Source organism: Indicator indicator, chromosome 13 (assembly GCF_027791375.1).
Source record: "Indicator indicator isolate 239-I01 chromosome 13, UM_Iind_1.1, whole genome shotgun sequence".
NCBI classification, from domain to species: domain Eukaryota; kingdom Metazoa; phylum Chordata; class Aves; order Piciformes; family Indicatoridae; genus Indicator; species Indicator indicator.
The window spans coordinates 19769600-19784593 of NC_072022.1; the positions used below are offsets into that span (position 1 = coordinate 19769600).

The 14994-nt window shown below is 47.9% G+C and overlaps 1 protein-coding gene across 1 annotated transcript in view; it reads left to right on the plus strand.

The window, feature by feature from the left end:
* DIS3L2 (DIS3 like 3'-5' exoribonuclease 2) overlaps window positions 1–14994 on the plus strand; it is a 199835-nt gene that overhangs the window by 151346 nt on the left and 33495 nt on the right. Inside the window, exon 15 of the mRNA XM_054385907.1 lies at window positions 10214–10293. Within this exon, the coding sequence (XP_054241882.1) occupies window positions 10214–10293 (80 nt within the window). The remainder of the gene's footprint in view (window positions 1–10213; window positions 10294–14994) is intronic.

Below are 14994 nucleotides of genomic sequence, written 5' to 3' on the forward strand. Positions count from 1 at the left end.
TAGCAAATAAACAGCAGCTGGGAATAGTGAGCTGTTACCTGTAGTACCCTCTAACAGTGACATACCAGGGAGTCAGTTTTAGAGAGTGGTTGTGTCACTTTTCATCTGAAACAAACATGGGACACACAAATTGTTTAAGTCTTTCAGGCTCTCACATATTGTTCTGCAACAGAAATACCTTAGGGATTCCTTTTGGATCAGGCTTTGCTTTTCTTCATCAGATCAGGATAGTATTATATATGGACTTCCATGCTGCCCAACCCATAAAATAGCTGATGCTGGTCCTGCAGATTCCCTGCAGGTCCTGGGTGTGACCACCCAAGAGGCTGCAGGTGCTGTGACTGCACAGAGGCACTGGTCTGTTTGACTGCTGTCACTTGCCAGCTTAGGGGAAATTTCACATCAGCTGTACACTTGAAGTATCCCTCCTTGTTAATAGTGAGAAATAAAATACTGCCCTTTTTTCCATGCTTGCTTTAGCTTGGTTGGTCTATTTGCTCCAGGACTTTCAGAGCAATGGGCGTATTTGCTGCTCTGCCAACCCCTGTTGTACAGAGAGCTTTTGGATGAAATGGAGATTATGAGACTCAGGGTCTCTGGCATTTCTGGATGTCAGTGGCAGATGCTGCTGATGTCGTGCTTCCCTTCTTCAGGCTCTCCACCAGCTGTTGGTGCCCATGGGCTTTGGCAGTGCAGTCAGTGGCTGTGTTTCCTCATCTCTCTGCTCATGCAGCAGACCCTTGTCTTGCCTCTTCCTGTTCACACCAATTACAAGTCCCTGTGCTGCTCCCCTTGCCTCTGGCCATTGGCCTCTGGTGTCTCCTGAGGAATTTTAACTCTCTGCAGAGATCCATGATGTCTGAGTGCTGCCCTCCAGCCACTGACTTCTTGGGCAGGGAAACTTCACTTGCTGGCAATTCTAATTGCTTTGAGAAGGGTCAGTCCTGCTTCCCCAGGAGTCTTGAGGATTGTTTCAAATTTCTAATTGCACTCTAGCCTCTTACTAGAGTCTTGATCATCCTCTTCTCCCAAATTCTTGCTTTACCAAGTGAATTTCCATATCTGCCAGGTGAAAAAGAGGCCATTGGGACTGGTCAGGAACTAACCATTCCCTTGCATCCCATAAAGCCTGTGGTCATCATCAATCTTCAAAATGCAAGAATTGTCTGCAGCCCCAGGGCCTCTTGCTTCTCTTGAGGCTGATAAAGCCCAGCTCATGAAGGCTTTGTTATTCCACAGGATGGAACCAGTGGAATTGTCTTCTGTCAGAGCAGTGGCAGGGCTGGAGGAAGCACAAGAAATGGGAGTGTTTAGAAGAGAGGCTGGGAGACAGGCTCCAGGTAGCAGAAAACAGCCAAGCAGTGAAATTTGGCACGTGCCTTGTTAGTGTCACAGTTTTTTATGTGGCATTTCCTAGGAGTTGTTTTGCTTTTATTTGAAAACACTTTTCACTGACAGTTCCATAGTGGTCTCAAGCATGCAGCGTGATGTCGCAATTCGTTAGCTTCTGGAAGAAGGTATTTTTAATCCACCAACATAAACCCTTTGCAGTTGTATCATCTGTGCTTTAGTCCTGTGGTTTCCTAATCATGCAGCTAGAGAATGAGCTCATCCAGTTTATAAAGTGAGCAGAAGTATTCAGCTCTTCTTTCTAAATAAATCTGGATCCATTTCTTTGTGGATTGTATTCGAAACCTCTGGTGCAGGCAAAGTGTGAATGCTTAAAAATAAACCCATTTGCAGTTTGTGTTTTTTGCCAAGTGGTGAAAGTTGTCTCCTTCCCCATCTTTCTGGAAAGGCTCTTGCAGCTGGGAAACAAAAGCCAAGGGTATGATGCCAGCTTGCCATTTTGATGACAGCGTCTGTGTGTCTTTGCAAAGGATCCAGCCACACTTCTTTCTGCCTGAACGCCTCTGTTGCTAGATGACAACAGAGCAGCCCTCATATGCACTGGGGAAAATGCATTGGTGTCTTCACATCCATGATGGGAAAACCCCAAGGTCCTCACTGTATCCCAGGGGAGATGTTTGGAGAGCAAGACCTGCTGCAGCCTCTGGGATACTTTAGTAATAGGTCACTGTGGCTTTGGGTCCCAGGCTGGGAAACTTCTGGCCTTGAAGAATAGTTTGAGAAGAGGAGAAAAAATTATACTAACTTTCCAGACCCTCTGTTTCAAGGTGACCTTGTCTTTCAGCACAAATCTTGTAGCCTGTTAACAGAGGTAATTTGCTGCGTAACGTCCTTAGAGAGAAAAGACATTTGAGAGATGCACAGAATGAGTGCAGAATGAGTGATGATTTATATGGTTGCAAGTAATAGAGAGCCCTTATGCACAGGAGATCTCAAAACTGCAAAGTAAAGCAGGAATGGAGAGGATGCCTTACCCATAGAAAGAAATCACCCTCTGCTCTGCTGCTGATGTACACTTGGTTGTTCTTCTGTGCTGTGAACAAGGCCAACGCTGGCAATGAGTTTCTGTTGAACACAACACTCTCATCTCACACCCAGGAACTCCAGGAGGTGTGAGCTGGTTGACTGTGAAGCACCCTGGGCTTCCAGCATGTTCCTTGCTGATTCCTTCCTGTGCCTGCTCTGTATTTCAGTTTGGGGGTCAAGATGTTTCAGGGGTGGTGAGTGGGGCAGGAAGAGGAGAGAAGAGCAGCTGCCAGTTGCATCCCTTTCCAAGCAGCCTTTCCCCAAGGAGCAGCCTTAGGGGACAGCTCTTTTTACCTCTCTGCCTTTGTCTGTCTCCTGAGGATTGTCCATGCTGAGGACACAGGGCACTAGAGATGGCTCCAGGAGCCTCCTAGAGAATGTAAGCCTTCACCTGGCAGATGTGCATGGCGGGGAAGGGGTCTCACTGAAAAGGCAGTGAGTTGAGATAGGACCAGTTCAGGACTTCCAAACAGTAGCAACAGCAATCACGTAACTAGGTGCTGAGATTGGCCAAACATTCACTGTCTGTAAAGTCAAAAGGGAAGGACCACCCCAACCCAATGTGAGAGGTAGGTAGTTGGGCTGGTAGCAAGTTTCCTTGTCTTTTTCTCTTTGTCCACTTTAGGACTTTTGGTCTCACCCTTATTATCCCCATCCTGTCCTTACTACATGTTCTTCAGCTTCTACCCAGGGTCTTTCTCCAGTAATTTCAAACTGCAGCACAAATAGAAAAGCTCGTGGAAGGAGAAGTGCTTGGGTCTCAAGAGCAGCTTCTTTAAGTGAAAACACAGCTGTGAGGCTTGCAGCCTGTGCTTCTGTAAGGGCTTGTCCAGCCGGCACAGCCAGCACCGCTGCAGTCCTTCCAGCTTGCAGGAATTGGGAAATCCATTGTGAACAAGATTGAGTTTGATGGCCTGCATGGAGGCAGATGGATGTATTTTTAAGGGACAAGGTGCCAGAAAACTCTGTGATTACGTTACTGGAGCATGGCTCTGTTTTGTGTGGTTTTAGAAGTGAGTGTCAGGACTTCAGGGCTTTTTTTTTTTCGGGTGAAAACCAAAGTTTGGGCAGTGCATAAAAACCTGCTTGATGACTAAGTTTATTCTTAAAAAGCTTTCTAGAGCTTGCTGGAAGGGAGCCTTTATTCTGAGAGGGAGCTGACACCAGTCTTTTTGGACTCCCACACAAATGGGGTTAAATTGAATGAGTGCCAAGGGTAGAAAACTATCTCTGCCTTTCAGGAGATTGTTCTCAGTGTAATCTTTAGATCCAGTTCCCTGGTTTTGTCTTGGAGGCTCGTATTCTGCCTCTCCTCCTTGCCCTGGGTGAACTCTTTCTGCTTGAATACCTCACATCATCAGTGGAATTACCTTGAACAGTTATAGCCACGGCTGGCTGAAGCATGCCCTTACGTTGCCCCAGAACTGGGACATCTGAAATGTGTGACCAGGTTACTCTGCTGAACCGATAATCCCTCTGTCGTGCAGTGCATGCGTAGAGAAAACCTCATCTAATGATAGGGGCTTGCAGCTTGGAGCCCAGGCTGGGAACAGGAGGAGCCAAGCCAAACCATTTACTCAGAGGGCATGAAGAATTTGCCCAGTCAAGTCAATATAGGTCTTGACAGCACTTCAGCAGCCAGAAGGCTGCTCCTCATCCTTTCTCCTTGTTGGAGCTACGAGGCTTTATCGCATGACTGGGTCCCTAATTGCTGCAGGTCTAAAGCTTTCTTTGAAATGAGGATGGCTGCACTGAAGTCCCAACAAGCCTGAAGATCCATGACAGCATTAAGCACTGCTCCACTCCTCAGAAAAGCCCTTTTCTGGTCTTAGTGGTGAAAACCTTAAAATGTAGGCAGCTTTGCCAACACCTCCCACTGAGGCCTGTCTACCTGAATGGCAGCTGCCCTGAGCCCTGCTGCTGGTGTCTTGTGTCTGTCCACATCTGTGCACTTGTTTGGTGTCTGCTCACCACTGTTGGAGGGGCGTATGGGAAGTGTTGGACGCAGATGAAGTGTGTTGTTGTCTGATAGATGGAAGAACAAGGAGCAAGGAGCATCCTGCTGTCACCCAATTGCATCCTGTGCTGGGCTTTAGGATTCAGGAATAGAGAGTGAGAGTTACTAACCCAGAGTGTGGAGCCACAGTACAAGTAAGTGTTCATGTGCACAGAGCCCTCAATGCCCAGTGACTACTGTGGGCTGAAGATTACTTTCTTCAAGGAGGTGGCATTACCTTCATCTCCAGCCTACAGTATGTGCCACCCAACATTACCAAGGATCAACTATGTGCAGTATGTTCTCTTGCTCTGTTGACCAGTCTTGGGATAGTGTGCCCACACCTGCTTGGCACCTAAGGTGCAGTATTTCCCTCCATGAAGGAAATTATGTCCTGCCCATCAGACAGCCTGCTTCAACCCCTTTGAATTTCAGTGGCTTGCTCCTCTTCTCTTTGGGTGTATTGCAGTTGTGTCTGGTGGTGAGTGAGCCTATCCATCACTGTATCCACACAGATCCCAATTACTCCTTTTGACAGCTCTTATTCACACTCCTCCCTGTGCCCCTGACATCTCAATTATTGATGGGGCTCTCCTGGTAGGCAGCACTCTGTTCTCAGCATGGCTAGGTTCCAGCTTCCCTTCCCATTGAGTTCACACACACACACCATGCCGAGTGTGTCTTTATGTGCAAAGCTGCTGAAGTGGAAAGGGATCTTTAATTAGCATGGGAGCTCCAGAGCTGTGCAACCAAAGGGGGCAGTGCAAGCCAAATTGCACTGCAGTATGGCACTGGGAAATCTCTTCTGCCCATCCTTGCCCAGTGAAGCCCACAGTGTCCTGTAAAATGAAATGATCTCATGTGTTTAATGTTGACGATCCCTTGATCTGATGAGCCTTCCTTGTGATGGAGTCACTTTGCACTTGCACTTCTGTAAGAAGCCTCAGTCCCCCATTGGCCCTGTAGGCATGAAATCTGACATTTTGTAGAGCAGTGGCCTTTCCTTCGCCTTGGTATGTTTGTTTGCTGGCTTTGCAGCCAGCCTTTATGTTCTCACAGGGACTGCTGATATGCAAAAAGAGCTTCGAAGCAGCACACAGTGTTGGAGCAATGTTGTCAAAATGGCTAAGAGTTAAAGCTGTGCCAGAGGAATGAATGCAAAAACCCACTTGCTGTGCAGGGCTTCATGATTCTGGGAGGCTCTGGATGTCTCCTGATGTTGCTGTAGCAGAAGTCAGATAGGAAGAATGACAAAGTGGTTGATCAGCTCCTGACCTGTCTTGGGCTCCTAGCCTTTTCCTGCAACCTTCTTTATTTCAGAGGTAACTAGAGGCTTTGTGCTTTGTGAATGAAGGCCAGAGGAAAGGTGCTGGAGAAGGTGGGACTGGAGAGACTCTGTGGTGCAGATTACATAGAATACTAGGAAAGGACATTTGAGTTTCATTCTTCAAGATCTGTGGCAGGAGGTGCCTCATAGATTAGCTTTAGCATGAGAAGAAAAGTCTGTGGAGCAGGCGTTCCGAAGCACCAAGGTGCTGGGAAGCTGAAGTACCTTTACAGATGAACACAGCCATGCAGAAGTGAGCATGTGCCTGACAGTCACCAGTGGAGCACTGCTGTGGCTCCAGCAGCATATAAGATTCAACTACATGATGTTGACTGGCTATGGACAACTTTTCAAGCTTAGTAGAGAGCTTACAGTCTCCGCATCCCAGTGTGCCTCCTGGAAGTGCTCAGCTAGTCTTTTACCTGCTTTCCTTCTGCCCTGCAATGAGTTTTGCTTGGGCCCTTCATGCTCCCTGCAGAGACCAAATGCCACCAAATGTGTAGAGGCAGCTAGAGCCTGACTGTTCATTTGAGGTCTGTAAGGATTCTTGGCCTGGAGCATGATTGCAAATCCTCTCCTCCTTCCTGGCCACGATCACGCATCAGCAGAGCAGATCTGCAGAAGAGCAGGGGGTTGTGCATCAGCAACAGCACAGCTGCCTTCAGCTCCAGGACAGACTTTTAGTTACACTTTGTACGACAGCCTGACCCTGATATTTCTCTGGGTGGAGTTCCCTTGTCACTGTGGGTGACACCAACATCCTCTTGCCTGACAGTACTGCCCCAGATGGTCAAGCTGTGTATGGTATGGGCCCTGTTACGCAGGCCCTGCTGGCACTGGTGGGCAGCACAGCCTGCTGAGCAGGGTGTGTTTGGTTAGTCTGGAATACCATGAGCAGACAAAGGGTTAAAGTAACAGAAAGTTGAAAACCTGTTATCTTTGGGAAGTGTGATCTTTCCTTTTTGGGTAGGCAGGTTCCATGGGACCCCCTTCCCCCAGATAGTGAAAAGGTCACCTCCCATACCATATTGCCCCACAGCTTTCCCTGGCAGCCTGTCCGAACAAGGCTGTTTTCCTTCTCAGCCCTTTTCCTTCCTTCCTTCCTTCCCTTCCCCATGACTTGTCTTCTTGCACAGAGCTGACTCCAGCTCTGGGTGGTGCTGGGGGCCCAGAGCCCAGGTGAGCTGTAGCCACAGATGCTCAGTTACCTCAAGCCCAAAGCTTGCTTAGCTGGAAACAGGACCCTCAGGGACTCTTGAGTTTCTTCTGAGCAGGATTATTGTTGAAAATGGCCACAGCCACACTTTTGCCTGATCTTGTGCTTTCTTTTGTGTGTCTTCTCTACACAGTGATTCTACAGTGCAATGCCCATTCCTCCAAGCATAGGACTAGGTGGAGCTGTGCCTGAGATAACTGCTGTCCTTTTCACCTCAAAGCTGCTTCCTGATATTCTAGCAGGGAAACTTTGGAAAACCTGGCTCAGAAAAATGGCTCTGGGCACTTTCCTATTCCTCTTTTAATTGCCTAAACCAGGGCAGCTCACTTGAGAGGACTCTCTTCATAGAATTGTTGAATGCTTTGGGTTGGAAGGGACCTTTAAAGGTCATTTAGTGCAACCCCCCTGCAGTGAGCAGGTGTGACCCTGCAGGTCATCTTCAACCAGGTCAGTTTGCTCATAGCCTTGTCCAGCCTGAGGTTTGAATGTTTCCAGGCATGGAGCTTCTACCAGCTATCTGGGCAACCTGTGCCAGTGTTTCACCACCCCCACTGTAAAGAAATTCTTCCTTATCTAATCTAAATCTCCCCTCTTTCAGCTTAAAACCATCCCCCCTTGTCCTGTCACAGCAGGCCTTCCTAAGAAGACTATCCCCATCTTTCTTATAGATTCCCTTCAAGTGCTGAAAGGCCAAAATAAGGTCTCCCCTGAGCCTTCTCTTCTCCAGACTGAACAAGCCCAACTCTCTCAGCCTTTCTTCACAGCAGAGGTGTTCTAGCCTTCTGATCATTTTTGCTGCCCTCCTCTGGACAGGTTCCTGTTTTTCATGTGCTGAGACCACGTATGGTTATGGACCCCATATGGCCAACAAGATGATTGCTTATATCCCTTAGGAGGGTTGCTTGTTTCTTGCTGACCTCCTGCTCCCATTAGGTAGCTGCCATGTGCCATCATAGCATCTGGAGAGGCTGGAGCTGCAGCCTGTTGTCATGGATTCTGATCAGGAGAAGTGTCCCTAGGCGGTCCTGCTAGAATCATAGAATGGTCTGGCCAGAAGGGACCTCCGAAGGTCATCTAGTCCAACCTCCTCACAGTCAGCAGGGACATCCTCTACTAGATCAGGTTGCCCAGTGCCTCTTTGAGCTTCACCTAGAATATCTCTAGAGAAGGGGCCTCAACCACCGCCCTGGGCAACCTGTTCCGGTGTTCTACCACCTTCATGGTAAAGAATTTGTTCCTAACATCCAATCTAAATCTGCGCTTCTCTAGTTTGAAGACGTTGCCCCTTGTCTTGTCACTGCAGGCTTTTGTAAATAGTCTCTCTCCATTCTTCTTGTAGGCCCAGCCCAGGTACTTCTGGAAGGCTACTATTAGGTCTCCCCAGAGGCTCCTCCTCTCCAGGCTGAACAGTTCCCTCAGCCTGTCCTTGTAGCAGAGGTGCTCCAACCCCCTGATCATTTTCATGGCCCTCCTCTGAAACCACTCCATCAGGTCCATTTACTTCTTATATCGAGGGCTCCATACCTGTACACAGTGCTCCAGGTGAGGTCTCACCGGTCCTGCCTAGGACACCGTCTCCAAGATGGATCTGAGGAATCTGTTAAGCTGTAGTAAGATCAGAAGTTTGTGGAAGAGAGAGCTGTGGAGAGCCTAAGAGGCTGCCATCTGGACAGCACTATGGTGATAGGTGTGCCACAGACACATGCAGAGCACAGACACGTTACCTGTTGTTGCAAAGACCATGCCTCAAAATAATTTACAGAGTTGGGGGCATAGCAGTCAAGGGAGATCGGCTGGATCAGGCCTTAGCCTGATACTCAGTGCTGAACTTGATATCCAAGATGGTGATTTTTTTGATGATTTCATGCTGTGCAGTTTCATTTGGGTCAGTGAGAGCATAGTGTATGACTTTGCTACTCTTTAGGGAAGGGAAAATGAGTGCTGAATCTAATGATTCAGCACTCAGGGTTTCTTAACTGCCTGTGGGAGAAAGATGTTTTAATTCTGTGTTCATTTCTGAATAAGCTGTTAATTTGAGTTAGCAATTTCCTTGCAGCCCAGAGGAGAGGAGTCTATGATCAAATGGAGTGACTCAACATTGCTCTCTACTCCTTTCCCTGTTTAAAAAAGGTTGGGCTCATCATAACAACCCTCCTTTGACTTCTAGCCCTTGTGATGGCCTTCCCAGACTGTTTTAGGAGTCATGTATGACCCAGCAGTGGTAACAGCCGTGCAGTTGGTAATCTTTCTGACCACAAAAAGCCAAAGTGCTCAGTGCATACAGACCACAGCTGCCTCCTCTGAAGGGTGCTTGCTCTTCTTACCCAGCCTGCTGGCTCATACTCAGAGTCTGTAGCCCTTTTGCAGAGCTGTGGGGCTGCACCTCATGGCTGCAGGAGCTGGTGGGACATTGGTCTGAGGGCCAGCAGCCTTCTCTTGGGGAAAGAGGGGCTGCTCAGATGTGTAGTGCTGTAGCAGGGCTCAATCCCAACCTGTTTTCTAGACATTTGAGTATATAAAACCACTGGAGACGTTTTCAGCAAAAAAGTCTTCCTGCAGAACCATTCTGTTGCTTGCTGAAAGAGGGTTAATTTTTCCCCTTAAATAAAACGAGCCGTGGTTGAAACCTGAAAGCCTTTGCCGGTGCCTTCTTGGAGCTGCACAGACAGCAGCTTCCAGGTCACATCATAGCCTCCTGCCGGACATGGATCCAAACTGCAAACCCTTCTAACAGCTCTTTAATAACTCTGCAGAGAAGGAAAAATCTGTCACCTTTCCCTCTGTGGTTTCTCCTCTGTTCTACTGCACTGGAGAAACGAGATGGAGCCGGGAAAGTTTTCAGAGAAAGACTCGTGGGAACTCCAGCTGCTGATGGAGAAGAACTCATTTCTTGAGTGTCTGAGGGGAACCGCAAGCACTTTGGTGAAAGGTGGTGTGTGTGGGTGGGTTTGGAGGGGTGAACCGGTATGACCCATGCATTTCAGAGGAACCACAAACACTTTATAGTAACAAAGGGTGGAAAAAGCGAGAGGTTTCTGCCACGCATGTGACTTTTCCCTGAGGTTTGGAACCCCACGGTATGTTCCAGGCCATGGTGTTTGCGTGTCAGCCTTGGGGAGTTAAGCTTTCTCCCACAAGCCTTGCTTGAAGTTGCTGTGATGACTGAGAGCCTAAAATGTTGCCTTTTTTTTTTTTTCTCTCCCATTTCATTCTCCCCCACACCCTCGCCTCTCTGCAGCTGAAGCTCTCGTTTACCTTGGACCAGGAGAGTGGGATGCCTCAGGGCTGTTATATCTATCAGTACCGGGACAGCAACAAGTAAGTCCTGTGGAAGATTACATGCAGCAGATAGAGGAAGGTGCATTGAAAGGAGACTGCCCTGTCTTCTGGCAGAGGGATCACAACTGCTTGTACCACTAAAATATAGATTAAAGCAAGCTTCAGGCTTGACCTGAAACTGGAAACAACTCCTGTAAAGACCAGATCCTTTCAAAGGCCCTGCAGCCCCTTTTTATCTGCAGCATTTAAAAGCTGCTTTTATTTGGCTAAAAGGCCAGTTCTGGGCCAAGCTCACTCAGGCTTTGCCCAAGGGTGTTTGCAACTCAAATGCTGCACTGTTCTGTGGTGGGGTGACTCTGGGAGTGTGGGCTGGGGTAAGCATCAAAAGGCTGTGGAGGTGCTGAAGGAGTCCGAGCCCTCACCTCTGCTCAGCTAGAGAACACAGCACCCAATTCTCTCTGCCAAAGCTCATGCACTGGTTCACTGAGAGACCTTTGATTTGTGGTGCTGTAGCCCCAGTGCAGCCACGTACTCTGTTTTTATAAGGTACCATATGATATTCAAGCTTTGGATGTATTTGGAGCACAAAGTCCTCAATTTCTAGGTATTCTGCCTATTTTTACTAGCTGCTGTAGTGAGCTGGCACCCAAGATGTTTTTATTTCAAATCACATTCTCATTATCAAATTGACAGCAGCAGCAGAGTTCAGATATTTCTGTATTCATGCTGGGTTACTTTGCCTGAATACCAGCATGTCATAAATCCATAGCCTGTTGCCTCCACCCATATATAGTTCTGCTTCTTTCCTGTTATTGAATGTTGACCTTAAAAAGGAGGGTATATGAAGTTGTCAGTGAATGGAGCAGCCTGTAATTAGATCTTCACTGAAACACTGATGAGAATAGTCCTGAAGAGGAAGAGGGACATCCACAAACTAAGCTGAGAAATCTCAGTGTTTAAGCAAGAAGAGAGATTGTTTCTGGGAGAATCCTTTCCACCAGTGGATGGGGGATTAGCACATGGTACACGGTCCCACCTCAGCTATCCTGACCACAGAGGTATGGATGAGCAGAGTTGCTACCTCCAGCAGCACTGAACTAACAGGGAAACCTGCAGTTCAGCCCGCAATGGACAGCAAGGAAAAGAAACCCACAGACCTGTTGGGGTTTGTTGAGGATATTTATAGATCCAGTGTTTCTAATTGTGTGGTGTGCATCTCAAAAATCAGCAGCCATGGTTTTTGCTGCCACAGACCCTCCTCTCCCCAGGCTCCAGTGAGTTTTGTGCCTTTGTTTGAGGAACTCCAGGGATGGGAGTGGAGCTATTTTGTTTAAGCACTAAGGCCAACAGCAGTTCCGCTTGGAAACCTTGCTTTTTGCTGTGAGTTGTCCAGCATGTGACAAAGTAGCTGTGGCATGTTGGCAGCTGTTGCTTCAGAGATGTATGGCTGTGACCTGCATTTCTGGCAAGCGTGGGAGCCGAGCCATCCCAAGCCATGCCAGCTGGGATTATGGGTTGGAAAAATACGGTGTGGGCAGAAGGAGTGGGATTGTGAGCAAACCCAGGCTTTGTGAGGGTCTGATGGATCTAATCTGCAGGTATACCTCCCTGCAGGGCCCTGTGCTTTGTATTCCATAGCTTGCTTGACCAGCTTGGGAGGAGCAGGATCCCATTTCCCAGGGAGAGCCTGGCTGTTTGCACACACTCTTTCCCCCCTAAATCCTGTACATGCAGCTCAGTGCTTCCAATAATCCGTGGCTGGGGAACTGAAGCGTGAAGGTCTTCTGTGCTATAGTTGATGCATCCTTGCAGGTAAACTGCCCTTGAGCCAAATGTGCACTTGGTTCTGGTTGTTCCTTGGGTGCTGCAGCTTTCTTGGCATTGCATTTGAATAGAGGAGTGAAGCACTGGATGGATGGACATGGCTCCTGCTCAGCCCAGCAGACTTCACTTCTCAAGCACTGGGCCTTTCGTAGGGTTAAGTTGTTGTCCATTCAATATCCAGGCAGGTGTCATGATAATTTTTCCTTAGTAATTTCTCAGGGTGAATTGTAGGTTGTGTGTTCCTCCAAGCCCAGTCAGGCTTTGACAGTACTCAGCAGCACCCAAGGGGATAATGGCTCTTCTGCATCCTTTGAAAGATATATCGAGAAGTTAAAGCCAGATGTAACACTTGGATCTGCACTGTGTTTTGGAGCCATTTAGCCCAGACAAGAAATGTTGGCCACACACTGCAAGCTTATGCATGGGAAAGATTGGAAATGTGAACGCCCTAGAGCTCAGCATCCTGGGACCCGTCACTGGGACAAACATAGGGCCGGAACAAAGGTGTTTGAATCTCTCAGGGAGCAGCTTTAACAGAAGGAAGCTGAGATGATCCCAATCAATGGGAACCCAGGAACATGCCCCAGAGACCTGTGTGAGTGGGGCTGTGTGTGGCAAAGCTGAGTGTCACCCTGGTCACTGAAGGAGTGTCCCCCTCCAAGTGGCAAATGCTGTTCCAAGCTGCAGCCAGATGGGGCCACCGGAGAACAGTGGATATTGGCCTCCCACTTGCAGAACAAAGGACTGCAGGATTGCTGAAAGTGTAATTACTAGAGCAATTAATTTCTATTGCTTAGCTAGAAGTGCAAGTACCATACAGGCTCTTACAAGTGTAATCAATTGGAATTTGTTCCCTTTAAAATGAAAGAACCCTGCCAAGGTATTTTTGCATGCTCCTGGTATTTCCCATTGCCTGCCTGCATCAGGGTCCACAGGCACAGAGCTCAATCCTTCCTGGCCCCAGAGGAAACGACTTAACCTCATCAGAAGCAAGCAGTTCACTTTCTCATTTTTAAGCCATGTTACTTAAATTCTTCCTGATGGGGATCAGTCAGTATAACTGACAGAGCACTGGGCTGTTGTGGGACAGCTGTCCTGTGACTGGAGCACTGTGCTATGACACAGGGACGGCCAGTGACGTGTGCTGGGTAACATTCGGAACAGGAGCATACTGTCATCCTTCATGTGGTTGCAGAGCAGCTATATCCAGGAGAAGACAGCCCTGCCAGCTGTCCCATGGTGTGACTGCAGCATGAGTTGGGCGTTGAGGGTGAGGTTGGCTCTCTGCCTCTGCACAGGATCCAATTGCAAAACCCAGCCAGACTGTGAAAGGCCATCAAGGCCTTTGACATCCAGCGTGGTTTGTGAATCCCACCTTACAATATGCACTCACTGGTCCCTGATCTAGGATGTGACGCCAGCTGTGCCAAGAAAGTGCTGGCTGCCCACTGAAGCCTGCCTGGCACAGCTGGTCCTCTTGTGGGCCACCAGGCAGTGGGAAGAATGAGATCAGTAAAGGTTATAGCTGATCATGAAAGGCTTCTTCCAGCCTGTGTGCAGGACGAGCCAAAGCCAACTTGAGATCTGCTTGGAAGACATTATGAGAAGTTTAATTTCTTTTGTCTATATTGAAGAAAAAGAAGATTCAGTCTGTTTTCTGCATTCACTGTCACTATACAGACACTTCTCTGGAGACCTCCTAGGCTCTGCTCACCTACACACTGCAAGTCTGACCCCTCAAATGCCTTTGTCTTCCCTCCCAAGACCCTGTGATTGCTGTCACCTTTCTCAGATGATGCAATACTCGGGGTCCCTGCCATCCTATACCCACTGAGGAGCTATAAATCCTGGTCAAGATTTATCCTGTTGTGTGGGCCATATTTGCATGGCACTGTGATGCTCCTTTGACCCTAGCTGGATCTCTTCTAACATGATGATTTTGCTCCTTTAGCCTCCAGGTATTGTTCTCTTTTTGAGATCCCTTCCTCACATCACAGACACTGCCTTTGCTGATAGACCAGCTTTCAGCTTGCCAATGAATTTCATTTTAATTCCTTGCTGCAGCTGGGGTTTGTGTCAGGATTATGAATTTGCACTGGGGGCTTCATGTTCTCTTCAGAGTAATTTTTAAACCCATAGGAGCAGCATCTCACATGGAAGCACTTAGAGACCTCTTAGAAAAGCAGCATTGGAGTATTGATCATTTTTTTCTCTCCAGGGACCCAGAGCTCTACAGATCGAGCTGCTGTGCAGTGTAGCCACTTGCGGGCAGCACCACACAACTCTTCAGGATGAGAAGTGAAAAATAGCTCCAGTTGAAAGGAAAAGTGGTGCCCCCTTTTATATAGAGATCAATGATGCCTGGTACATTGGATTATCACTTAAAACACCAGGACTTCAAATGCCAGGGTGCATGCACTCCTGATGCTGACAGGCTCGTGATGTATAATGCTGTTTGGGTTACCAAGTGAGCTTCTCTGTGCAATCTTTTCATAAGGTGAATGTAATATCTGCAGTGATGTACCCAACCTTACATCAGGATAGCCAGCCTATAATTATGCTTGGATTGTTTGAACGGGTTACTTGTCGCTAACGCATTAGCTCTCTCCATTTATTGCTACAGTTCAGGGCTGCAGCAGGTTGGGTATAAACAGAGCTTTGGTGGGGGCTTGAGGGGATATACTTTTTTCTGAACAGAGCAAAGCAGAATTGTTTGGAGTTTATCCTTTCTTGCAAGGATAGCTGTTGACTTGGGAGTTCTAAGAAGAAAATATGTAAAGCAGCTGACACAGCATAACTGATTTGTTTTCAGATGTACTTCCCAGGTGTACAGCTCACCTGCTGGACTTTAGCATGGACCTAGTTCTTTTGCAATAAGCTGGAAGGTCTGCTGTAATCTGTTTTGTTCCTTGTGGG